The sequence below is a fragment of the Lytechinus variegatus genome, chromosome 12 (genome assembly GCF_018143015.1).
Source record: "Lytechinus variegatus isolate NC3 chromosome 12, Lvar_3.0, whole genome shotgun sequence".
Lineage (NCBI taxonomy): Eukaryota > Metazoa > Echinodermata > Echinoidea > Temnopleuroida > Toxopneustidae > Lytechinus > Lytechinus variegatus.
This window is the reverse complement of record NC_054751.1, coordinates 23,240,378-23,268,221: the sequence shown is the minus strand read 5'-3', so window position 1 is coordinate 23,268,221 and position 27,844 is coordinate 23,240,378. Positions and strand designations below refer to the sequence as shown.

The following is a 27,844-nucleotide window of genomic DNA, read 5'->3' as shown; positions in this document are numbered from 1 at the left end:
TAATCAAACACAAATTTTCAGCAAAGTCGGATGAAAGGTAAGAAAATTATAATCCTGAGAATCGTTATGAAAACAATCATATTATGCAAGTCATCCGTATAATGTCCCCACTTTCTTTTTACTTAGTACATGAAATCGTTAATGTATGTCTCCCTAATTGCAACAAATTAAGTTGCAACAATGATTCTTTTGGCATGAAATTGGTAGTCATTTTCATTAGAGGACAACTTAAAGTAATTGATATAATTTCATATAAATAAAAGAGAAAAAAATATAAATTTGATCTTTGCATTCTCACGGAGACATACATATAGGCCTTAACTGTTTCTTCAGCAAAGTTGAAAATGAAATAAAATAAATTGAATTGGGAAAGTAATGCAAAACTGCAAAAAAAAAGCAATGTAGTTTCATAACCTTGTCCAATGTATGAAATTTTCAGTGTTTTAATGTTTTTGGCCTGATTTCAAACTACAGAGATGAGATCTTGAAACGGGGTTGAAACGCTACGCCTATAGTTCAAAAATTTGTAAAGTTTAATACTTATATACTCAACTATTTCAATGTGAAATTCATAACTAGTATGGTTTGGCCCCTATTCAAGTTCACATATCCCTCACAACGCGAAAACATTTTTGTGACCATGGCACGAATTGTACAAGACTACGTATGGCTTTAGGGACGAGGAGGTGGTAGTGAATGTGTTCGGTGAGTAATCTAAAAAAAATTCTGCTATTCTGGTCAGTGTGTGGTTTTGACTGATGACGATTGTAATTGGAATGATTTGAATATTTAATTTCCTTTGAATAGTTATTACGTTTTCATCTCATATTCAAAGTAGGCTAACGTAGATCTAATTTATTTTTAGAAATCGTTGACCTCCGGGCCCGGCTAGCGGCTCGGCCTCTAGACCAAAAGCTTCAGTCTCTGTATTTTGGTTGTTCCGCTGAACTGCGTTGGCTCACTCACCAAGGCAATAGTAAAATGTCAGAAATTGTTGAATAAATCCCCAGAAACGACGGTTATTCCTGTCTACTCGGCCTCATGCCTCAGCTCACTCGCTGGTCCCACATGCTTGAATTTAGGTAGGCCTACCGGTACCGTATGTAACAAATGAAAATCGTCAAATATCAAATTTGGCACCCTAGGCTAGGGTTCATTACCATCTTGCCTGTGGGGAATCTACAGGTAGGACCATGGTATGCCAATGCTGTACACAGCACACAATTTAAGAAATTATTAAAATATCACTTTTGAGTTTTGTGACCAAAAATACTGTCACTGTCATCACTCTAGGCGACCCCCAATACTTACCCGTGTTAAAAAACTGAGACTCCACTCACGCGCGTTTGGGCCGCCCTAGACCAAAAGCTTCGGTCTCTGTTTTGTTGGTTGTTCAGCTGAACTTCGTTGGCTTCACTCACCAAATACAGAGACCGAAGTTCTAGCGCGATCTGTACAGGGGACTCAATGGCCATATGTTTATGTACTTAAGATCGGATAAAACGGGGAAGTGAATTTGCGCGACAGCCGAGGTAAGTCACTGTTTTTGTTCCTTTTAACTTTATTTTTCTCCGTTTTTTGGCAATTGATGCCAAGAGGGAATATAAATTTGCACTCTGGTCACTATAATTTTTGAAATTTTTATTCATTAAAGACAAAAATTGAAAAGCCCCGACGGGGGGATTTTGCATTGCAAGTCCCCTAATGGTGGCTGCACGATAGCGAGCCGTCTGTGTACGAGGAGAAAAAAAAAAAAATGTTAAAAAACTCCTCGAAACAGACGGCTGCCAGCTGTCTAGGTCCGCCCTAGCTTAGAACTAAGTGATTTTTGCGATTTTTTTTTAATGGTACACATTTCAGAGATAGGTATGAATAGTATAATAATGTTTAATCGGTACTCACCGGTTCTTGTTTTGTTGCATTTCCAGACCACTTCTCACAATTCTTGGCAAATAGTAGCGGTAAATTCTGTCGCCATAGACAGGCTAGTCATCCATCTTTATTTATAAATGGAGCGCCCTTTACGATAGTTGTTAATGCCGCAGAGAAATCGTTAGGCATTATGGCCTGTGTTCAAGGCGTTCTTTCTGTTCTATTTTTTATATTGGAGATTGTGCATTTGTTGAATAGCGCCGTCTACGTCAGGTATGAGATTGAGCGTATACATCTCTATGAGTATATTACACTCTTCCAAAATAATTATGATTCCGACCTAGAATCACGGCCGTCACTAAAATGAAGGGAGGTACAAGTAATCCCCCCGTAGCGGACCGTGACCCGGACGAGACAAAGCGTTGGGGGGGGGACAGCAATGTCTGTGAAATGCTGTGCCCCCCCCATGCTTTCTCTCTTCCGGGTCACGGTTCGCCACTGAATCCCCCCTCCATGGCCTAAATGCCCAAGGAGATGCGTCTCTTTATAAAAATTGTAGGGGGTACAATATCAAATATCCCCTACTATTTTTGGTATTTTATTATTGAAAGAAATACATAAATCTAAATTTGAATGAAACATGTAATTTGCACCAGACGATCTGACTATGGGGTGATAAACCTTTTTCTAGCCCCTGGCCCCCCTTTGGGCAGAGTTTTCTGCCCTTTCGCCCTTTTTCTCCCACTATTCTGGATTTTGTCGGTTAATTTGCGCGGCCGTCGGGGGCTGGGGATTAGGAAAAGCGATGAGACGAGAAAAAAATCGAAGAGAAAATAGGACAGAAAGGAGGTAGAGAAAGAAGAAAAGAGAGTAAAAAGAGAGCAAGCAAATAAAAAATTAATAGAAAATTTAAGGGAGGAGAAAATAGTGAGAAAAGTATTGGGGTTGGTGAGATTGTATGTATCCGTGTAAAAGAAATACTGAGTTTGAGATGTTGTCCGTTTCAGCAAATTAATGTCTGCCTGTTTTACAAGAGCGGGGTTTGTTGGACTGTTTGCAAAAAATGACAAGCTGATGGAATCGGAAAATGTTCCAATTGCTTCATGTTACCGATAGTGATAGCGGTTGAAGGTAAGTCGCACTCTGACGCTCTAAAACCAGCGGGGGTGGGGGTGGGGCGGGGGACCTGCCCCCTAAATTTGATTGGGGACGATCGCGCTAATTTTTTTGTTGATAACATTTTGTTGTTGCTTGTCAAAAATTATCGGTCCCAACCCCCTGTAAAGCCTTCTTTTGCTTGTACAAAATTTTTGGTGGTCCCCTAATTTTGTTGGCTTCGTCCGAAAATAAATTGTGTTCTTTATTGTCTTTTATATTCATTTTAGGAAAAGAATCCCAAATTTTCAATTAATAAATTGTCTATGTAGTTATCCTGTTTATAAAAAAATACTTAGAATCTGCGTTTCTCTTTATATGACTTAAGACATTGTATATTATAAAGGTTATAGGATAGACCCTGTCTAAATTGTATGCTCGCATAAGTCGGTTAATTTCATATCCATTTTGTTATTGATATAAAAAAAAGTCGGAAAACGTAATTTTTTAGCTCGCGCGTCGAGCTGGTATAATTTTATCTGTGATATATATTTTAAATGATATTCATTCTATTTTACGCTTCACAACAATATATTAAATGTTGCAGCATGCGCTGCGCGCTCGCATGAATTAATGATGCTTATCTTGTTTATTTGATAGTTCTGGTTATCAGGTGAATGATTTAAATTACCGTTACACACTGAAACTGTTTTGCAAGTGAAAGGGGATTTTTTACCCTGATAATTTTTTTTTAATAAGAAAAATCATTAAAAAATCAGAGGTTTTATTTGAACAAAATTAGAGTTAATAAATTTTGTATGCTTGATTTCTGTCGTCATAAACGAGCTAATGCTCTATATTTTCCAATTTTAATGATCTCTAATGACTCACCTTTTTCTTTTTGGAACGGATATGAAGTTCTATTGATATATTGAAGGTACAATGAATGTCATTAGCATGTATTTATAGGAAATGACATTTACTTAATTTTTTTAACATTGTTTCCGATTTGAAGGAAAAGTGCTCGCATATATAGGCCAACGTCATCACTCAATTATCACTTTTTTTTATTTTCTTTTGGTCAGGAATGGATTTTCCTTAATGCATACCAATTTCTTATTACCATTGTTTATGCTATTTTCATAATAAAGTTTTAATGAATTCAAATTTGCACTACTTATTTTATTAAAAGACAAAATAACAAAACAACATCTAGTCATCATCATCATCATCATCAACGTCATTATCATCATCATGGCCATTACAACCATCATTATCATCATCATCATTATCCCGCCACCATCATCATCATAACCACCATCATCATCATTGTAATCAATCAACTTAATACAAACAATAAAAACACGTTAGTCAATTTCATGTGCTTCTTTCGTTGCAGTGGTCTGCTGTTATGGCTTGCGTTCGAGCAACAATGCTTTTCTGCAATTCACTATTTTTAATCCAATTTTATTTATGAAAACAAAGTTTTCAATTCAAATTGTGCTCTCTTGAATGATTTGCAAAAATAATACAGACCTTTAAACTATTACTCAGCATTTTTAAAAGTATTTTGTACATTAGAAATACATGAAAAAAAAATCGCAGACATAACAACGAACGACACAGTGTTGCTTGGATCAAAAAATAATATGCATCAACATGATTACACACATTTTTTTTCCTCAATGCAAATAAAACACCTTTTCTTTAAATTGGGTTGAGAAGAATAATTGCTCTTTTAATATGAGTACATTAGGCAAAATTTCATAACATAAGATCCTCTTGAAAACTAATTTGAACCCTTACAAAAATACAATTTTTATTTAGACTTTTCATCCAGTGTCGATGTTATACGTGCTAGGTAATCCAAATTGTGACAGTAACAACACATTGTACGAAATTGGAAGAAATGCGGGGAGGCAAAATAATTATGTGCATAAAGAAATGATTAACCCAAATGACGCATGAATATAAAATTCAAAAGAGAAATCACAGCACAAAATATATTTACTTCATAATTATGTCCACATCAGAGTTCATTTAAATATTTGTGTTCGTGTCAATGTACTCTAAAATATAATTCACCTACATATGCTTTAATATTAATCTGTTAGGGCCTATATGAAGTAGGAAATAAATGTGAATAGAATAACAGCATATCCACAAAATTGGAATTAATTATTAAAAACATTTTTATTTCAGAAACACCATATTGTTTTATTATTAAAAGGTCAAGTCCACCTCAGAAAAATGTTGATTTTAATCAAATAGAGAAAGTCAGTCAGGCAAAATGCTGAAAATTTCATCAATATCGGATTTGAAATAAAAAGTTATGACATTTCAAAGTTTCCCTTATTTTTAACAAAATAGTTATATAAACATGCTAAATGAGAGAGTCGATGATGTCACTCTCTCACTATCTCTGTACTTTTTTATTGTTGGAATTATACAATATTTCAATTTACGATTAGGACCTCCTTGCCTGAACCACAAAATGTTAAAATAATGGAATTTCACGTGTTCAGGGATAAATGAAACTTCATTTCACATGACAATGTCGAGAAAACAAAAATATTTCATCTTTCATAAAATTAGATACAAAAGAAATAGTGAGTGAGTGATGTCATCAGTTCCTCATTTGCATACCGACCGAGATGTTCATATAACTGTTTTGTGAAATGAAACGAACTGTTAAAATGCCATAACTTTCTTATTTTACATTCGATGTTGATGAAATATTAAATGTTATGCTTGTTGAATTTTTCTCTTTATTCTTTTATACTTGTCCTTTAAGGGGGATACTCTAATCGAAACTCTTAACACTTTATCTTAAAATCGCATTTTTTGTAAACTTTGTGAACAACGCAAAATTCATAATTATCTCACTTTATAAAGACAAAATGTAACAGCCCATGCAATTTTAAGCATATACATAAGGCATTTTTATATACATGAAGCATAAAAGTAGCACCCATAAAATGTTTCACCGTATTATGCACAATGAAAAATTGTGGGCTAATCATATTCCAGGTGCTAAGGCAGTGCTTCACACAAAAGAAAAGTCTGCGTTCACCATTTTCAATCCTTAAAGGGGTAGTACGTTTCACATACTCTAGCAGGGACGATATAACACAAACTTTCTTATCATGTGGATATGAATTAAATTCAACAGTCTGGTTAATCAAACTGTTTTTGGTAGAAGTTGTCCTTTGTAACTCTGTCAAGTAGAATACCGCATGATTATTTCATATAGAAGAAGAGGAAATATCTAAACATAATAACGTCTGAACCCGCTGGGCGGAAACAAGGGCCATCAAGGCCAGAAGTTTTTTACTTAACAGTGTTAGGGTTAATTGTTCATTATCGGGTAAAGACTTAATGTAGTTCAAAACAATTGACACATCCCACATACTACTGTACCTAGGCTTAGGGGGATTTTCATTGAATATCCCTTCCATTAAACGTACGACTAAAGGGTGTTGACCCACTGAATGCATCCCAATGGGTGGAATGGCAGAAGATAAAGCAGATCTGTAAGAATTAATTGTGGAATAAGCTTTGCCTGAAGAATGTTCATGGGCAAGGAAGTTAATTACATCAACTATAGATGGTAAACAGGGATCAATTTGTTGTTTACAACACCAATCACACCATTGATTCCATGCAGATTGATATTGTTTAGACGTTCCTTGTCTCCAAGATCGGGCGAGTAAGTTGGCAGCTGATTTTGAAATGCCTGCTGCATTCCATTGTCTGCCGAGAGTATCCAAGCGGCTAGGTGCAGACTTACTGGATAGTTGTTGGGGCGACGTAGACAGTTTATTGGGAGAAGAAGGGGTGGGGCAACCAGCATGTGGAGAAGAGAAGGGAACCAGGGTTGTGCTCTCCACATCGGGGCTATGACGAGGGCCAGTCTTGTTTGGTCTGCTCGAAGTTTGAGAAGGATTCTAGGGATAAGGCAAAAGGGTGGAAAAATGTAAGGAGAAAAGAATTCCCATGAAATGGAAAATTAAGCATCAATAATATATGCAAATGGGTCGTACTTCCAAGAAGCATTTTTTGGAAGTTGTTTATTTTCAGATGATGCAAACAAAGCAATGTCAGGGGCAAATGTGGTATTGATAATGCTATTAAAAATACAGGGGAGTAGGCTTAATTCCTTGTTCATGTCCCTCCTTGAAAGGACATCAGCAAATGAATTATCTTTCCCTGCCACGTGAGAGGCGGAAATCCAAATTCCTTTTTTAATGCACCAAAACCAAATGCGTAACGCTATGTCATTTAAAAAGGGTACATTACCTCCCATCTTATTAACATAAGCGACCGAAGTGCTATTGTCAGAGAAAATACGAATATGGATATCCTGACATTGGCTACATAAGGTATGTAGTGCTTGTTCTATTGCTAGCAATTCAAGAGCATTGATATGCAAATCTTGTAACCCAGAAGACCAAAAACCTTGAGAGAAAGAATTATCTGAATGACGCACAGCTCCCCAACCTGATGTGCTTGCATCAGTGGATATTGTTATGGAAATCATAAGTCTCACGGGCCGGATTGAAAAGCTCCAAGGGCCGGATCCGGCCCGCGGGCCGTAGTTTGAGAACTCCTGTCCTACACAGTCGAGCACTATTAGATATTGCAGTATATCACTACCTACTTGCTTACCTATATATATATATTCATATATATTCTATTTCAATCTGATAAGCGGATATTTTGAGCAGGATTATGTATCGCTATCATGCTTGCTGATTTTTGTGTGTCATTGCAATCATATTTTATTTTTGCACATGCTGAATTATGGGGGGGGGGGGGGCAAAACGATATCCCCCCAATATTGCTAGGGCGATCGCCCCTGCCGCCCCCATGATCGACACCTCTGAATATTCTATTGTATATCACCATGAATGACGAACACATAGACCCCAACCAAATTATGTTTGATAAACATTCAACCTTTAACCTTAAATTAGTAATCCCTGTCAGCAGGTTCAAAGTTATATAGCAGGGTGAAAACATTTAGTGCGAGATGCCATGGTGAAGTAATTTAAGATTTCATATATATAAGTGGGTGGGCACCATGCAAGTAAAAAGTAAAGTTTCATAAATTATGACAAATATTTTCTTATGTAATAATTATGTGACACAAATTTTTCTTATCCCAATATGTTTCTCTCCCTCTTTTTCTCATTTCCCCTGGTGTTTTTTTGACACCCAATTCTTTCTAATTTTTTAATAAAAAGGGTGAAAAAAAAACATGAGCAAGACGAAAATTGGGGGAATTGGCGAGGACAAGTAGCTGAGGGACCCCCTCTCTCCCTCTCTCTGTAGTATGACACTCGCATACACAATGTTTCCACTCTTCCCGAAATTCAGAAAATTTCAAGTTCATGAAATTTTTGCTTTTTCCAGGAAAGGTTCGGGAAACGAAAAAATTCCAGGAAATTTCGGGAAATCAGAAAATTACAACCAAACAACAATTAAACGTAGAAACTATCAATTTCAGGTAACATTTACGTAGCTCAGAACTTTCCGCTCGCGCTCCGCGTTGGCATTTGTTATAGATGATTTTTTAAAGAGGACGTGAACAAAAAATAATGCTAAATAACTTGATTTGGGCAACCTAGGCCGAAATTATTATTACTGTATTATTGCCCGATTTTTGTTTAAAATCAAACTTGAAAATTCCAGGAAATATTTATGAACGTGAGCAAATTTGGGCTTAAGTTTCGGGAAATCTATATTGGAGTTGTGGAAATACTGCATATACAAGAGAAGAATCTTACTCATCAAAATATTGCGTGCTCAAAGCGCAAGCTGACATTGTTTAATAAAAAAAGAGACACGAATTAATTAATCTTATTAATCATTCATGAACTTACCAATCAAATCATAGTGGGAATTCATTAACAGCATAAAATGCTATCTCAGCATTATAAAATAAGGCGAGCGCAGCGCACCGAGCTAAAACTTTGTTTATTCGATAAAAAACTTGAACATTTTAAACCATTTTCGGTAATCATGAAAAACATTGAAATTTCATGGGAGTTCAACCGGGGAGCTAAAATCCAGACAATGAATATTTTTTTATTAATAGACTTTAAAAAAATGTAAACCCCATTTGATATTCGATTGAAATTCGCGTTAAACAGCTAGTAAAAGCGGGAAAATAAAGTACTTTGTTTTCTCTACCATCATAATTCTCTTTCTCTTTAAATCTTCCTTTTTGGGGAGAGTATTTTGGTAAAAGAAAAAGATAATTGCTGGCTAGTGGGTGGCGAAATTTGAAACGTTGTTAGTCGAAAAATTCAAGCTGGCGCTGTTTAACTTCAATTTCTTTCACCTAAATTCGCGATGAATACTAGCACTATCAAATATATAATTATTAACGTCTGGCGAAAAGAATAACAAACCGATCAGGGTGACGAGAACGCGTATCACTTGATCTACATTCAGCTGCGATCGTGCGTCAGAAGTGAAGAGCAACTGCCAAGAAAATCAGGAAAAAGTCGTCAAAATGTAAGTTTCCCTTAATATCTTTAATTTTATTGTTGTTGCGAACAAAGAAATTACGATCCTTAATTATAATTTTAAAGAAACTTACATAAAGAGCGCGTACTTGTCAAATAATATCGAAATATCCTGTGAGTCAAAGATTTCTAACCCCGCATTTCCACTGATGTCGCATATGAGGTCCATACATGTAATGTTGGACCTCATTGGTACTAGGAGTGACTGTCAATGTCATGACTGTCGGCCATTTTATGGGGGAAAATAAATGTTCAACTGAAGAAGGGTCCAGGGAATAACATAAGCTCAATCAAACATCAAACAGAAGCAAATGGAGAGAAGAAGGAACAGACACAGGAACAAAATAGAACTTAACTTGATGAAGTCTGGTACTCAGTGGTAGTGCACTGCTTTATTTGCGCTTGCTGGGCTAATTTGCCTCAGCTAAACTAAATATTTAGATTACACAAAATTAATCAATGAAAAAAAAAGAGAATGGGGGAGCCATCTGAAAGTGGAAAAGTCTAATTCATAAAAATAACCAATAAGATATAGAGGATTGAGATGAATAAGATGTTGGGATGATTACATAATATTACATAGAATGTTGAACAAAAGAATCAGATGTGGGAATGTAATGAATGAACACATCTGAATAGGAAAGGAATGACAGGAGAAGTAGGTTGAAAGTTAAATGTAAATGGGTGACAACAGAAGCATCAGGAATGTAAACAAAGCTGAACTAAATACCAAAGCTTGAACTGTAAATAACTTAAAGGACAAGTCCACCCCAACAAAAATTGATTTGAATAAAAAGAGAAAAATTCAACAAGCATAACACTGAAAATTTCATCAAAATCGGATGTGAAATGAAAAAGTTATGGCATTTTAAAGTTTCGCTTATTTTCAACAATATAGTTACATGAACGAGCCAGTTACATCCAAATGAGAGAGTTGATGACATCACTCACTGTTTCTTTTGTATTTTATTCATTTAAATTATCAAATATTTTTATTTTCTCTTGTCATGTGAAATGAAGTTTCATTCTTCCCTGAACACGTGGAATTCCATTATTTTAACAATTTGTGCTTCAGGCAAGGAGGTCCTAATCGTCAAATTCGTAAAAATTGAAATTTTGTATTATTCAAACAATAAAAAACAAAAGAAGTAGTGAGTGAGTGACATCATCGACTCTCTCATTTGGATGTAACTGGCTCGTTCATATAACTATTTTGTTGGAAATAAGCGAAACTTTGAAATGTCATATGTAACTTTCTTATTTTACATCCGAATTTGATGAAATTTTCAGCATTGTGCTTGTCTGATTTTTCTCTATTGATTCAAATCAACATTTTTCAGAGGTGGACTTGACCTTTAAGTATTAAAGGAAACAAAATGTCAAAATAACAGTCCTACAATACTAATTTCCATTCAGTTTCAATTTATTTTTTTCATTAGCATGATTAGGGCCTAGTAACTTGGGGTAATATTTGTATTCACCAGGACGATCGAAATCTTGAATTTTGGGCATATTTTTGTGTACGCCCTCTATTGGTGGAAAGTAAATATGGCACAACAATCATAGTTTTTCAATTTATATTTTTGATTAAGAAAAAATAATTTAAAGAATCAAATTAAAAGCCAGATTATATGATGAATAGCTGTAATAGAATCTGACAGTGTAAAAAATCAGGCATTTGACCCAAAGAACAAAAGAAAATAAGCCAAACATTGCCAACCTTATTTCTCCACACAGGGAGGAGTAACAGAGAACAAGGTTATGAGTGTAAATTTGGTATCATTTGATAGCTCTTAAAAATAACTTTCAGATGATACCAAGAACTCTAATTTTCATCAAGAAATTATAAAGTTATTCCAGTTTAAGTCATGCATATTCATCCAAATTTGTGGTCATTGTCACTCCCCGGGGGGAGTGACAATACACGATGCAAGCATCCGTATCGTAGGGGAAGAACAATAGAAAACAAGACGGCGGCGTAAACATCGGGCAAGTCTCTTCCATCTTGTCATAATATTTTCTATTTTTTTATGAACTCTTGTTTAAGAATAAAATCATATGCGTAGAAATGTTGGAAATGAAGTTGTATCCCATGTACATGATTTAGGGCAAGATCTTTTAGAAGGAAAGTAGAAATCTCGTGGGCGAAAGTTTCAGGTTTTTGGCAGTGCACGCAGATGAATAGGAAGGAATACCTGACTTTGTTGAGAGTAAACTTACGTTAGTAAATGATTTTTACTCTCTAGAAGCCTCCTGGCTGGGGGGGGGGGCACTCAGTATATAACGCATAGTGGGTGTGCGTCGCGGTGGGGACCCCCATTTTTACACTCAAATTTCCGTTCCAAGGCATAGCATTTTTGTCTTATTGAGAAAAAGAACAAAGAAAGCCGCTCCAAAGTGTAGCATTTACTTCTTATCGAGAGAAAAAAATCCGCTCCAGAGCTTCGCATATTTTTCGTTATGCCGTTCCGGTCGCGTTGATCTGCTACAGGCGACCGCAGAGAGCTGTCCGACTATCGCCTCTGCACTAGCGCACTTGGCGGCCGTGCCACCGGGCTAGCTGTATCATGCAAGTATGCCCGTTCCATAGGGATGCATATCCACTCAAACGCTGGCGATCTGTTCCAAGGACCCCGTTTTCACAAACATTTGTAGTTCCGAAGCCCGTTCCGAGGACCCTCCTTTCTACAATACGCCCGCTCTAAGGCCCCGTTTTTTTTTCTCGCCTGCGGCACACCCCTACCACTTTTTGGGTCAAGTGCCCCCCTCCCCCCCCCCCCCCCCGGTGTCACATGTATTGCGAGATTAGTAGTTTTTAGAAATTGTTTTGGTACGAACCGACTTCCAATTTTTGAAGACCTATGTTATATATTCTTTCATTTTGCTTGTAAAATTTTCATTCAGCTTGAAATCCCCCTTTCAAAAATTCTGGTTACGCTAATGGTTACAATACATCATGGATGGAGGGGTTTTTTCTTTTCAAATATAGGCCTACTTAGTATCTCGACACCAAAGAGGAACGATTAGTTACATGTACAAGTTATAACCCCCCTTTTAAATGTTTCATTTCAATGCAAGTAAAATACTTTCATACCCCTCTACAGTGACTAAACTTACCATCGGACACAGAATGTCTCCTTGCCCTTTCTTATAAATGTTTCAAAATCAGTGATTTGAAGCCGGTTTGCAATTCCTCACATGTATTAATTCACTGCCGAATCCCAAATGGTGAACGCGAATTGCACTACTGCGACCCCCATGGTAGTGCAGTTCATGTTCGCCATTTTGGATTCAGTAGTGAATTCATACATTGGTTGAATGAGATAAGATATGCCAAAAAATACCACCCAAGATTTGTTGCGAATCTTAATCTGCTTACAAGGTACCCTGTAGGCAGCAATTATGAATGGTGACCTTTGCTAGATGTTGACTTTCTTTTATTTTTCTGTTAACAGTTCAATGCAGATTCAAAATGGCGTCAGGACCAACATGACCTTTATGTCCTAATCTAATGGAGTAAGGACTAAGGACAGGTTGGAGGTCAAAAGACAAATCAGGATGAACGGAGAAGTGAGTGACATACATGTGAGTGCAGGCCTTTTAGATTAATTTTTAGGGCAAGGTCTCTATCTATCTATCTAATCTATTGGGTTTTATTTTTCTTTTACAGCAAAAAATGAATAAAATAAGGAAAGGCACAATAAATATCCAAGGCCTATGAGAGGGGAATTCAGGCCAAGATCAACAGGGCATCCCACCCTGGTGAAAGCGGTTGAATTTAAGCCCTCATCTCAAATTTGATGTGAAATACTGAATGGAACAGAGCCAAATTATTTCTTTAATCCCCTTTTATTAATCACATCAAGATAATGCATAGTACATGTATATCCTTTTGATGTTTGATTTAATTTTATCTTAAGACAGTAGTGGTCTATTTAGTTTGGGTTATTAAGTTTCACTAGCAAGGAATTATATTTGGATAGCCTACTATACATGTATGTAGTTTCCACCAAATTTGCAGGTCTCTCTCGCACAGATTTCCAGCATGACTCACTCCACTTTTTTGGTATGAAACAAATTTTTCTAACTCGGTATTGATTGGCACCTCTGGTTCCTGATCCAAAGTTCCAAACCAAGACTTGAAATGAAAAAAAAATCATTGTTTTATGAAAGAAACGAGGAAAATAAGGAAATTTAATAGCATCCCTGCGATGAACACACGATTCAGTGTGCATATTTACTCTCTACATTAGCCCGAATCATCGTTCTTGTGACATGAGCACCAAAAGCACATGTGCAGCACTTTCTCTTTGTACCAGTTCACACAGTTGTTTTATGCCTGAGATATAGATATGCCCTGATTTATCTTGTACCTTATACCCCTTTCATAAACCCTATTATGCCTAATAGCAGCATAATTTGGCTGTAAAATCGGAGGAGGACCAGAGTTATCTGCATTATTTTGATGCTGCAATTATCCGCATAATAGCTGCATCGGGACCAGACTTTGACTTTATGAACCCATTTCAAAAGTAATGCGGACAATTGCCATGGTGCGGTCACAAGGTCACCCTTTTCCAACACAACAGCATCAGAGGGGGTGTGTGCAGTTGCCATGACGATTATCCGCCTTTTTCAGGACGGGCGCTCGTAAAAATAGTGCGGATTATTTTTGGAGTTTGTGAACGCAACTTTTATTGAATTATCCACATTACTCTTGGGCGGCTAATTGGAAGATGGGTTTATGAAAGGGGTATTAGAGAGCTCTGCATAGAAGTGACATTGATGAATTAAAATATCTCCCTGAAGAAAGAAAGAATTCCAGAATATATATATGCAATTATTCATTTGCTATAACTATTGATCATTTGATCCATTCTTCATTTCCATGCATGCAGGACATCAAATTGAAAATCCGAGAACTGAATCAGCACATCGTGTGTATCCTGTGTGCTGGCTACTTCATTGATGCAACGACTGTGACAGAGTGCTTGCATACCTGTAAGTGACCATTGGTTTAGAGAGGTTTCACGATTTAGTGCAATTTATGATAAATGCGCCACCAACATAAAGATAAAGACAGATATATTACTAATTTCTGTTTCATGTTTACGGTAAATAGGAAAAAAACACCACATGGGAAGGCCAAATGTAGTCAGATAATAGACATAGTAGCATACATCTTATTATCAAAGATCTTGAGAAAATTGTGGAACTTAATGCTAAAGATTGATTGATTTGAGTTAATAAAGGAAAAACATTCATGAGAAGGTTTTGGGTTGACCACTTCTTCCTATGACATACAAAATAGCATGTGCTGTGGGTAAGAATGTAAAAATAAAAGAAATATTTTGCTTAACATGGAATCCCATGTGCAGGCAAGAATTTGTATTTATTAGTAGAACAGAAAGTAAGGTCCCAGGAAAACTTTACGTGTTTAAAAGGAGTTTTTGATCACTGGAGTGAGAAATGCTGCAATTAAATGCATGCATGGTAATAGATCATCCATCAGGAAAATCATGAAAGAGCATCGTCTCAAGGGCGTAATTTGTGCTCTTACGTTTATTATAAAATGTGGGAATTGTCGACACCTAGAGTCTTTCCTTTTTATGAACATGAAATCCCAACCCTGGCCTTTGGACATAACTCTAAGCTTTATGCAAACCTTACCCTTACCCAAACCTTAATCTAATCCATCTAATTTTTTAAATGGAATATTCTAGACACAGTTTTTATTTGTAAATCCACTTAAACTAAAGGCGTGTGTCAATGCTAACTTGTAGAACACTACAGTTTAATCATAGTTTAACTACTAAACCTAAATCCTTACCCTAACGTAATTTTTATTGTACCTCTGTTTAAGTAGCCCATGTGAATAGTGATGATGATTTCAGACATTTGTGCTATTAAAATATTATACATTAGAGAATTTAATTACCTAAAAATGGTGTTTACTTTCGTTTGAGACCTGGAAAAGATGAAAGGTTTCCTCTTCAAAATTTAAAGGAGTAGAAAAGAGAATATAAAGTTACATTTTTAATTACTCTTCATTTGTAATGAGTCCATTCTACTATTATCACAAAACTATTGTCAAAGTTTGTGAGAAGGAATTATACTGCCTTATAATGATATATCAGTGATAATTGTTTCCTTGTATTTTGTTATTTAGTTTGTAAGAGCTGCATAGTAAAGTACCTCCAGACTTCCAAGTTTTGTCCTATGTGCAATCTGAAGATTCATGAAACTCAACCCGTGTTGAACCTTCGGCCCGATCGGACCATGCAGGATGTCGTGCTGAAATTGGTGCCAAAGCTTTTTGAAAGTGAGTAATGAGAAAGTAGAGTGGAGCGAAATGTTAACGGTGCATATTAAAGCTAAAATTATGTAGAAATAGAGGAGTAGAAACAGACCTACAGAGTTCTTTTGGGTCGTGAAGTCAAAGGTCAAAGTTCAGCTTTCAATATACATGTAACTATAATCAAGTATGAGCTTTGAAGTTTTGCATGATGTTGAGACTAGATGATAAAGTTTTTGGATTCAACTTGTAAGGTAGTCCTGAAGAGGACCATTGAGTAATTTTTCAGATAATCTCTCTAAGAAGAACTGTTGATCTCGACGTTTCAAGCACCAGAACTCTGCTTTTTGTGAGAAGAGAAGAACTTAGAAGAACTTTTATCCAGAAGATTACCCAAAATTTCTTATGACTGTCTGACATGGTGAAACCAATACTTTTTCATTCAGGTTTTATTGTAAAAAAATGGAAAGTTTGCAAATAGGCTTTTTACTTGTTGATCGAGATGGAGGGAAATAGCAGAGAAAGAATTAGAGAGTTCTATGAAATTATGAGTCATAGGTCAGAGTAATGTGGTCAGCATAACATTAAAGAAATAGGCCCGTATTCTGATAGCAGGTTTAACTTAAACCCAGGTTTAAAGTTGTGGTTTAAGTATGGGAAGCCATTTGTTACGTAAATCACTAACAGTAGAGATATCATACTTCAGCTCACTTGGCTCTCAAATCATTCATGATTGCGTAAGAAAGGATTACCAGTCGTTCTTAAAGTCGCTCTTAACTTACGAACAGCTTTATGAAACACCCACCTGTTGCATAAGTTTTGGTCATTCTATTTTCTCTATTCACATATGATAGTACAGTTTTGATTCCATGAATTTCTTTTTAGGTGGTCTGTCTTTGACAGATCACCTCTTAATTTCGTCAGAATTTTCTTATTTCTTTCTTTCTTTATTTTTACGGATTTTCTTGTCGCCAATTTATCTCAAAATGGACTTGGTCAATTTCATTGAATTTCATGTCATCTATAGGATCTGTCATGGACACGTCAAAATAAGCTTTTCAAGGTCATCAGGTCATGATGACGTCATCTAGGCGCCATTTTGTAAAATCACATTATCAATCATATCTTCATTATCAATTATCAAAAATCAATCAAATTAACATCACATCAACTTTAAGTTAAGAATCATCAGCTCATGTCATCAAAGGTCACCTGAAGGTCACGACAATTTGATACCTTGATCAACCTTCTACGACCATTAATAACGAAATTAACACCCGTTAAAGTTTGCAGCACGTGTGCGCGCGAGCTCTCACTATAGGCCATATATGGGCAAAAACATGCCTATTGCAAATTCACTGTAGCTCTTTAAATAGTCCGTTGACCCCCAATTTTTTTTCATATATCGATAGAGTATGAGTTGTAGATTTGATTTCATGTCACCATTATCCCTAAATTATATCGTGACGTCATCAAAATGGCGCCTAAACTAAAAATTTCATTTTTTCAAAAATGACGTCATCAAATTTATGCAAATTTGGTTGTAACTTCTCGAATATAGATCATTTTTCGCCCAGATTTTGATATGTTGTAGTTTAGAATGTACTCCTTCTTATTAGTTAACATGAATATTCGTTTTGAGAAACGCATCATTGCGTAAAACAGCGATGAAAAGCGGCATGTCATTTTTCCTCATTTTGCGTGTAATCTCTATGGGACATGACTTTTTCTCTAAACTAGATTCGACATTCCTCTATTTCGTGAGCCATATCTCCATTTTTTCTTGTCAGTTTTCTTTAAGCTTTTAGTATGTTGTAGCTGAGATTCTAAGCTTTCGTTAATGTGCCCTCCATTTTTTGATCAGATGCCGGGATCATGCCCGTATTTCGCTTGCAAAATTGGAATTGTAATTCTCAAAATTGCTTACGTGTATTCTCTATGGGGAATATCGTGGCTTTGACTGCTTTCTAAAGGGCGCGGGTTCGAGTCCTGGGGTGAACAAGATTTTTTTTTTCATTTTTTTTTCTTTTTGCCACTTCTTACATGATCCTTTATGATAATTAAAAGGTATAAAAGTTAAAATTTAGCAAGATAAAACAGATTATAATTGCTTTTTTCATATCACATGTGTTTTGCGTGTAATCTCTATGGGACATGACTTTTTCTCAAAACTAGATTCGACATTCCTCTATTTCGTGAGCCATATCTCCATTGTTTCTTGTCAGTTTTCCCTGAGCTTTTAGTATGTTGTAGCCGAGATTCTAAGCTTTCGAAAATGTGCCCTCCATTTTTTGATCAGATGCCGGGATCATGCCCGTATTTCGCTTGCAAAATTTGAATTGTAATTCTCAAAATTGCTTACATGTATTCTCTATGGGGAATATCGTGGCTCAATGGATAACGCATTTGAATTGCTTTCACAGGGGCGCAGGTTCGAGTCCTGGGGTAAACAAGATTTTTTTTTCCCATTTTTTTTCTTTTTACCACCTCGTACATGATCCTTCGTGATAATTTAATGGTATAAAAGTTAAAATTTCGCAAGATAAAACAGATTGTAATTACTTTGTTTCATATCACATGTATTGTCATACATGAAAGAGACCCTTTTAACAGTGCTTTATCATCTCCCGTCTTTCACAAGTATTCCATCCATAATGAATATTCCGTCATCATCATGAAGATCATATTGATCTGTATGAACATGGTAATAGTGATTACGATGGCGAGAATAAAGACAGACCACCTAATTCGTCCGCATGACGAATTAAATTCTAGTTATTTTACTTTTTTTATATGAATTTTAATGTAGAAGTATGCAAACTGCATGTTGTTATCATACTGCAACAAATAATAGTGAAAAAAAATTGATATTTAAATTTGATTTTTTCCGTTTTTTTTATTACAGGAAATACAAAATTGTAACAAAACATGAATGAATATATTTTTATCTTACATCAATCTCTTGAAGTGCTGATTATAGTTCACAGTTATGATAGTCCAATATATAATCCAGAAAAGATTCAAGTTGGCTTGCAAAGATTCTGTAAATTGAAGTTCACAATGATGGCGATGATGAAACTGATGTTGAAGCACGATGAATAACAAGAGTCACTGTAATGAGTTGAAATGTCTGTGAAGACGATGTTGATGATTAACAGTCAATTTCAGCATCCATTGGTTAAAAGCGTTCATTAAACAGGTTGATGATCTCGATGAGAACTGAGAATTCCTCTCTCAAAATAACTGCAAACAGTTCATTGATGGTGGGCAAATAATTCCACAGAAGATAATTATTCCAGGTGGAAATAAATTCTGCTCTGACATAAAGTCTGGCATGAAACTCTAGTTCTGATCTGATATGATGTGATGTGATATGATATTGCCAGCTTCAGAATCAAATTCTGAAACATTCTTGAATGACCTCAGTGAAATCAAAAAGATGTCAATAACAAAGCTAATCCTATTGTTCTTTTCCACTGCTGAGGTAGCTATATTGTCTGCCTTATAATAACAAACTTCCTCAGCCTATTGTGTAGCCTTCTCTCTATCATGTATCTTTGCAAATTGCAGAAATGACTGAAATTACTTTATCTCATTAAATATAGTGCATAATAAAGCATTACTGCCAGGACATTCTTGAACAATCTAAATCATTCTATGCTATGAATATCCTTAAAGAAAAAATAACTAAATTAAATGAATGTAATTGCTCTTACAATTCTTCTTATATATAACAAAGTGCAATGCCTCATTGTACCACTTGAGTTATATTTTTACATAACTGATAGTTTATAATTGGGTACATTTTGTAAAATCACTAATACTCACTTAATTTATGTGTTGTATTATATTTTGTAAACACTGTGTGTTGGTCGTCATAATTTTTTTTAATGATGTCTTTGATATAATGAATTAGATCAAATTGATGGAAATTTTTGTGTGCAATTACAGAGGAAGAGCTGAGAAAGATGGATTTCTACAAGTCACGAGGATTGGACAAGGTGCAGAGTAAAGTCCAGCAAAAGTCTTTCAGCGGCAAGCTTGACCCGACTAGAGGTCACTTCTATAAGAATGATGAACAAGTCTCGTTGTGCCTTGAATATTATGGGTGAGTGGGGCGGGTTTCATGAAGAATCTCGTCAGTGATTTTCACTGACAAACTTTGTTCTGAGCCAATCAGATGCAAGGATTTCAGTAGCTTGTAATAGTTGTCAGATGGTCATTTGTTTTATGAAATGCTCCCCCTGTGCAGTGCATGTCACAGACATACTCTTGATATTAGGTAAGAAGGCTTATATTTGGCTTTATATAAAGAAACATTATACAATGTTATGTATATATCAGCTGAATTTATCATGGATATATTATAAATATTTTGTTATGCAGTTAATATCATGTATGTGCATTTAGCTGTCTTACTCTAATTTCTCAAAGAATCGAGAATGATGATAATATACAAACAGCGAATAGGCATGAGTGCGATGGTGCGAGATTTCGCATGAGGTGAAAGAAAGATGCCCTATTCAACGAGTCGTAAGCAGAGTTGAATAGAGCGTTTCTTTCACTGAATGCGAAATCTCGCACCATTGCACGAATAAGAATATTCGCTATTTGTGTTGTACAACGCCTCGGAATCTATGGAAAATATGAAAAAACAAAGAGTTTTTCCTTCCATTAATCAATGAAAAAGGAGCAAAAATATTGAAAGCGAAAAGCAAAATCCCACAAGCCGGGCCCACAAGCGCACATGATCTTGGACAGCATTGTGCATTTAGCCAGCGGGCTGTACGCGCATTGTCACCTTATTCAATGAAATCGCATTGTGACGTCACCTCCTAAAGCCGTGCAATGGTACATTTTGTGTGCAACGGTACGAATGTGTGACATTCAGCCTTTCATTTGATCGCGTACAACAAGCTAAGTAGGTGTTGTACAACACAAAATGGTGAAGAGGAGACTGATAAAAGAGAGACAACAAGGGAGAGAGAGTAAAAAGAAGAAAAGAGAGAGAGGGAGAGAGGGGTAATAATGATAAGGGAAGTGTCATAAATAATAATCAAATCATGAATCTGACTTTCAACTACTTTTAATATTTTTTCTACTTTTCTTATCTCTGATTACAGGAATGGACCAAGCCAAATTGATGAGGATATTGGTATCGTACAGCTAGACAAGAAATACATCCGATGCTCCGTAAGAACGTGTGTGTGCCATTTACAGAAGCTGTTATTGAAGAAGCTTGATGTTTCAAAAGAGTCCGAGGTATTTTGATTTTTTACTCTTTACCGTCAACATTATCATCATTGGTATTGATATGATGATGCTGTTGCGATTTAGTGTAACATTAATGATAATTGTCTTTTCATATCATAACCATGAAACATTAGCAATTTCTATCTTTTTTCATTATTATCATCATGATCATTTGCCGTTGCCAGTTCACCACCACCGTCATTATTATCAATATTAGCATCAACATTATCATCATCATTAGCCAAGGGAGTAAACCTCAAACAATCCATGTATTTGATCAGTTTTCCAACAATTGGCTAGGGAATACAACTCTTCACACTATACACAGAGCAAATGTTTGCCAACTGTTAATTGATTTGAGACATAAGCTAATCAAAAGAGCATGGCTATAATCTTTCATATGAGACAAAAGAGTGCAGGATGAAAATTAATTTTATGCTAAAATTCAATCGATGCAAAACATCGTCATTGCAACTCTGTTAAGACATGGCAATGAGGGCGCGGACAGCTGTGCATCATTCAGCCGTGTTGATGTCAATGTCATAGACTCTCGACTGATTCAGCTCGCTCATTTTGTGTGACCAATGGTAGGTCATGGGAGTGTTTCATCAATATCTTCATCCGACAAGTTGTCAGATCTGACATCTTCCATGATTTTGATTGGCTAATAGGCACTGTTCCTATGGTAACTGTTGGATAAAATGGACGTTTTATCGTACAAGTCCTTTCATGAAACGCCCCCCCCCCCCCCGGAATCTCAATTTTTTTTTTAACTATTTGATTGTTTTACCTGGCAAACATTCGAATGGCAAAAGGTTAGTCATCCCAGTCCGAATCATCATTCGTGCAATTCCACAGGTTGGTGGACATGAGCTTAAAAATTCAAATTCAATATTTTCTTGAATTTTTTAATACTTTAAGTCCTTCATACATGATAGTTTCAGGAACAAGAAATAAAAAGTTTATTTTCATATGTATACTTTGGAAAAAAATGGTCAAAAGTTGTGTCGTCCATTGTGTACCAAAATACAAGAAAAATAGTGAAAAATGAAATATGCCTTATTACCATTTTGTTGTTGCAACAACATACCACTTTACATATTTCTGAAGTTTAGAAGAGTCAAATTACTTAAAATACACAACCGCTTTTCAAGTAAATTTGTAGTACTCATTCAAAAATGAACATTGCAACCTGCTGAGGTGATGTAACGTGAGTAACCGAAAAAAATGACTTTGTTTTCTGAGAGAAAAATTCTTCACAGTTAATTGGTGGGATTTTAAATTCTCTTCCTTCAAACAATCTTTGACACAGTGATGACTATCAAAATCATTAAAAAGTACGATTTTTTAATAAAAATGATGAAGAAAAACTGTAACGTGAGTAACTTTGTAACGTGAGTAACCATCATGTAATGTGAGTAACCAGTAAAAATTATTCAGTTTGGTAACATTTTCTGTGGGATGTCAAGTTTTAATTCTCATGGTGAGTTGTGAAGTTATTTTTGATTAATTAAAAGCAAAATGAGGGTACATCTCTTTGATGCGACTCTTTGTTCATCAAAATATCAGTGGTCATACAATCACACAAAAAATTGAATATTAGTAGAAGTATTCACAATGCGAGAGTGCATTAGTAAGACTTGGTTTTGATTAACCAAACTTTAAAGAGTGTTCGAAAACACATTGAATGCCCTTACCTGTAACCCTATCTAGGCCGGGGTATTTTGGGAGTTGACATGGCCTGGGGGGTGGGGGGAGGGGGGGCTCCCAGGCCCCCCTTGAGATCTCGACCATTGGCCGCACGATCACGCCGAAAATTTGCATGCAGGTTGTCTTGGACATAATCTACAATACTATACAGTAATTTATTTCATGCAAATTGGTATTAAGCAATTATGCTAATTTATGCATAATTAGTAAGCGAAATCGTACTTTTCCCTCCTACTCCCTAATAAAGCTCCAATTGTTCCAATTTTTGGAATAAAATCTCTTTTAGATGTTCCTAGCAATGAATTTTATACACATTATTGAATTTTTAATGACATGTGTGTTGTTAACCATACATGGACAAAATGTAACGTGAGTAACCGTAACGTGAGTAACCATATCTGCACCCCAAGTAAAAACCATGTGTTCTTTATTTTTTTAATTATATACAAAGTTTGTCTCCCTAATATACTTCTGTGAAATGGATATAATCAACTTTCATAAAAGCCTTGTATGAGGAGACTTTTCACTTATGTCGACTTTTTATATTATGCATGTCCAAATCATGTAACGTGAGTAACCGACACATTCCAAAGATTTTCCAGGAGCATAATAGAATTTCCCAAGTTTTGTTTTTATACGAAGGATAGTCAGACTGTGTACTTTGTTGTGATAAGGAGATGTTTAGTTCCTATCAATAATAATGGAGTTACAGCTCCAAGTATGAGTCAAGGTGTCTCCAAATGTAACGTGAGTAACCGTGGAATAGCCCATTATCATCATCTTCATCATCACCACGAGCATTATCATTATCCATCATCATCCGTCATTGTCCATCATCATTATCATCCTCCTCATCATCATTACCACTACCATTATCATCATCATCACTGTCATCATCATCCATCTTCTTTATCTTCATCCTCATCTTCATCAACATCAAAAAAAATGAAATAGTACTAACTTCATGAGCAGTACATCAACCAAGAAGCTGTGATATAATCTGATATTCATCATCTTTACCGTTCATAACATCATAACTAGCTGTGACCCATCATCTTTTTCATTCTAACCTGGTTCTTAATATTTATGTATTAAAGTACTAATTTCAGATATTGCAAGTGGTATTAGGGAATGATTTAACTTATCAAATGTGCCGTTCACTCTATCTAAATGTGATATTGTTATGTAACTGTCGGAGCTATTGCACTTTTACTTTCAACCAGTCTTAATTGAAGACAAAGCAATACAACAATGTACAGTTCAAATATACATATTTGAGACGATCACTTGAAGATGATGATAAATACATGAGTAAGTCTAATGGTGACTGTACTCTGAAGATAAAATAAACTGTGCTAGTTGATGTACTATAAAAAGTAAAGTATTCTGTAGCTCTAAAACTCTATCTCTAATCTCAAAACCATTCTGCAATCTGGAGTCAAGAAATGAACACCTTTTATAATATTCTGGTGAAGACTCTCTTCAGCCAGACAGCTGTGATTCACCCTTGCACCATTAATTGTGTGTTGTGTATTTTATGCAATAGCGCCACCTTGTGTCACTTTGGCTTGTTAAAGCGTTTTACTGTTTTTGCGTGCTATGTATTGCTCTTCGGTAACATCTACTACCTGCCGCGGGTCGTGTTGAATAAAGAGTTCAAATTGTACACCTTGTCTGTCAACTTGTATGTTCTTTCGTTGAGTAGTTTGACAATAACAACTGTATGTCATAAATTTACTCTGAATTGGGAGGAGTGGACCAGTTACTAAGAAGGAAGAATATAGTGAATAAGAAACCTAGAAAATGTGTGTGCGTCAGAAGTTTAGCTGGAAGACAAATATATTATTGATTATGTGAGATATGTCTTATCATCACGTAACAATATGGCTTGATCTGTTTCAGGTATTGCTTTACTGTGAAGATGAAGAACTTTATGAAGATGACCCTATGAAGTATGTCTGGTTATCACACTGGAAAGGAAAGGCAAGTATTTTTCTATTTATCTGTTCTTGAAGATGGAAGGCTTTGGCGTCGGTCATCCTACATTTTCATTTTTGGCTGAATGATTAGGACAATTGTCATGAAATTTTGTTTATTCAAATTTTGTCCTCCAAGAACTAAAAAAATTGTTTTGACAATTGATTTAATGCATTAGATATTCATTGCTGCAACTTCTTTTATATAATAAGGGAGAAATATCACACATACATGTATGAAGATATGAAATAATTATGATTTCATGTAATATCATAAGAAAAAGGAAAGTGGGAATGTGTCATCAGCCCACCTACTGAATATTCATGACGATTTGCTTATAACTGTTTTGATAAATATTGAAAACTTTAAAATCAACAACTTCATTATTTGTTATTAGATTTTTATGAAATTCTCAGCATTTTGCTCTGTGAATTTTACTCCATTTATTTAGATATATTCATAGTCAGCCTGAAGTACCCCTTTAATGATAATCTCTTGGTTAATTGGTTACTAATGAAATTAGAAACCATTTAGATTGAAACATTTAGATTGTTTATAATTAATTTGAGGTGAATACAGTATTATAAAAATTGATTATCGGAATCCAGTCATCACTTGTGCAGGTCAGGCAAAGCCTTAGGAAGGGGTCTTGAATAGAATATGCATTAAATTCATCATGGAGAAAAGCATGTCCTCTGTCTCAGTGTCTAAGATTTATCCATATTATTGTAGAATATGGTTAAAAATCAAGACTATAGAACTCCCAAACTTCAAATTTTGCTGGGTTTTTTTCTTTAAGTTTTGTTAGTTTATAATGAAAGGAATCATTCATAACACAGTACAAAGAATGCACATTGTTCGATTGATATGCATGCAATTCGCAGTGCACAGCACGTTGCTTGAATATGCTTGCATTCATTCCACGAAATACGGCCTCATGACGAGTGGTTGAAATCAGCAATTATGCTTTTTCACATAAGATTTAATATTTTTCAAGTCAGCAAGGGCATTAGATTTGTAAATCTACCAGGTAAAACAAAATTTTGCTGGTGGGAAAAATTCAGGGATTCGGATGCATGTTTAGGGGTTGTAAAGCTTTGTGATAAGAATGTACTAAATTCCTCAAATTTTTTTTGGAAATCTGACTTTGATTGATAATCCCTCCTCCGTTTTAGTGAATATTAATGTGTAATTGATACCAATGAATAGATCATTTAATTCTTTTAAAATGATACCCTACATGATATGATTATGGTTCACATGGAGGTGCAGTGCCTTGAAGTGCCTTCATGACTATTTCTGCTTGTTTTGCAGCTTTTCAATTCAGACCTCATCTAACACTTTTGAATCCTGCTCTTTTCGTGATGGCATGATTATAACAAGCATGGTATCATTTTAAAGATGATTTTTTGAATGATATCAAATATGCATTGTGTAAACTTGGAAGTTAGGAGAAATTAATGGCTAAACTCTTTTTTTTTAACCCCTTTTTTGAGGGGTCTATTTCAAATTCATTATTTCTTTATCATAACAAAGCTTTTGTATTTAGAGGTGTCTTAAGTTTCCAGACGAAATGATGAGGCAGAAATACATCGCTTGGATTTGCAATATTTTTTTTCTTGAATGGGTATGGAAAAGAGTGGTTTGCCTATTCTGTATTTTCTGTTTTCTGGTTCATCTTCTAGGCAGCTCCAATGGTTCTGAAATACCAAATCATCTCTGGATCAAGCTCTCAGAATGGGGTACTCTGAGCACCTTAGCCCCACGTCCATCATGTGTTGCTCACCAATGCTTCCTTTATTCGCCCGTCCTGCAAATGTTTGGAGTCCTTTCCAACACCACATCGTAACACCAAAACTCCATCAGCATTATTCAGGTGCTTGTGTCAGATGTTTGGGATACAGTGCTGTTCAATTCTTCTTGGAATACTGACTTCAACACCAACTGTGTTGGAATGACAACTCAGCTGGGCATGCCTCTGGTGTTGTAATTTACTTCATTAACACCATCACAAGGTTTCTCTTGCCTTGCTTTGCTCTATATAAGGCATATCACCGATTGCTTTGTTAAAACTCGTCATATATTCTAATCTGGTGCTAATGTTTTATAATCAAGCATCACACAACCATCAAGCATCTCAGGTCAAACCTGGTTGTGGCATCTTTGCACATCTCTGAAGCGGGCAGCTCAAAAACCAAGCCTGGAAAACTTTCGTGAAATGTGACCCAAAGACAGATTACTTTGCAAGACAACAAGGGCAGGATGGTTCATCAAAAAATTAATTTCCATCAGCACTTCCAATCCATGCGCAACTGCTTATCATACTCTGACACAGCAACAGTTGTGCATGTGACCAAAGATGCTAAAATGGGTTACTCATAATCGCAAAGAAATGATTCTAGTGGATGAATTGGCAGTATGACTGGACTTGCAGGATCATGTGACCAGACGTGCCGAATCATGTGACCGGACGTGCAGAATCATGTGACCGGACGTGCAGAATCATATGACTGGACTTGCAGCATCATGTGAACAAACTTTTTTTCCTTTGCTGGAACATCTCAAACATCACCATTGCTTCCTTCTTTGTTGCCCATGGCTTGCTGAACTTTCCTCTTCCATCCTTTGATTGCCATTGCATGAACCATAAATGCCAATCTGGAAAGGAAAATCATTTTTTTTCTGATTTCTTCCTCGAAGAGAGCTACATTTATTGGCTACAAGCTCATCATATCATTTTGTTGTGTTTGATTGGAAGTGGTTCCTGTGAAAACAAATCTCTGACTTAATACATGTTGATTATATGTTTGGAAGTTTTATCAAGTCTGGTTTATCATTACATTGCTTAAAGGGGTACTCTAGGCTGAAAATAAATGTGATTTGAACAGATAAACAGAAATAAATGTGATTTGAACAGTGGTGCCAAGCGTCATCGCAAGGTTCTACGAGACAACATCCAAGGTATCAAGAAGATGAACAGAAAATTGAGACAAACAAAACCCTAAATTTGATTAAAAATCGGACAAGCATTTTAAAGATTTGCATTAGTACAGTGGAATGGTTCCCGGCATGTCTTCATGAATATTCAATGAGTATACTGATGGTGTCA

General features: G+C 35.8%; 1 protein-coding gene across 2 annotated transcripts; it reads left to right on the top strand.

Annotated features, from left to right (window-relative positions):
• The first annotated feature begins 602 nt into the window (after positions 1–602).
• Positions 603–27,741, top strand: LOC121425094 (polycomb group RING finger protein 1-like). Of its 2 annotated transcripts, none has more exons than XM_041621069.1 (8): positions 603–705; positions 12,956–13,070; positions 14,399–14,501; positions 15,670–15,822; positions 19,747–19,903; positions 20,919–21,057; positions 24,661–24,741; positions 26,421–27,741. In XM_041621069.1, the coding sequence occupies exons 2-8, from the start codon at positions 13,059–13,061 to the stop codon at positions 26,484–26,486; spliced, it is 711 nt and encodes a 236-aa protein (XP_041477003.1). In that variant the 5' UTR covers positions 603–705; positions 12,956–13,058; the 3' UTR covers positions 26,487–27,741. The 2 variants fall into 2 exon arrangements, with proteins under 2 accessions (XP_041477003.1, XP_041477002.1); XM_041621068.1 differs by having other exon boundaries at positions 12,956–13,085.
• The last annotated feature ends 103 nt before the right edge of the window (positions 27,742–27,844 follow it).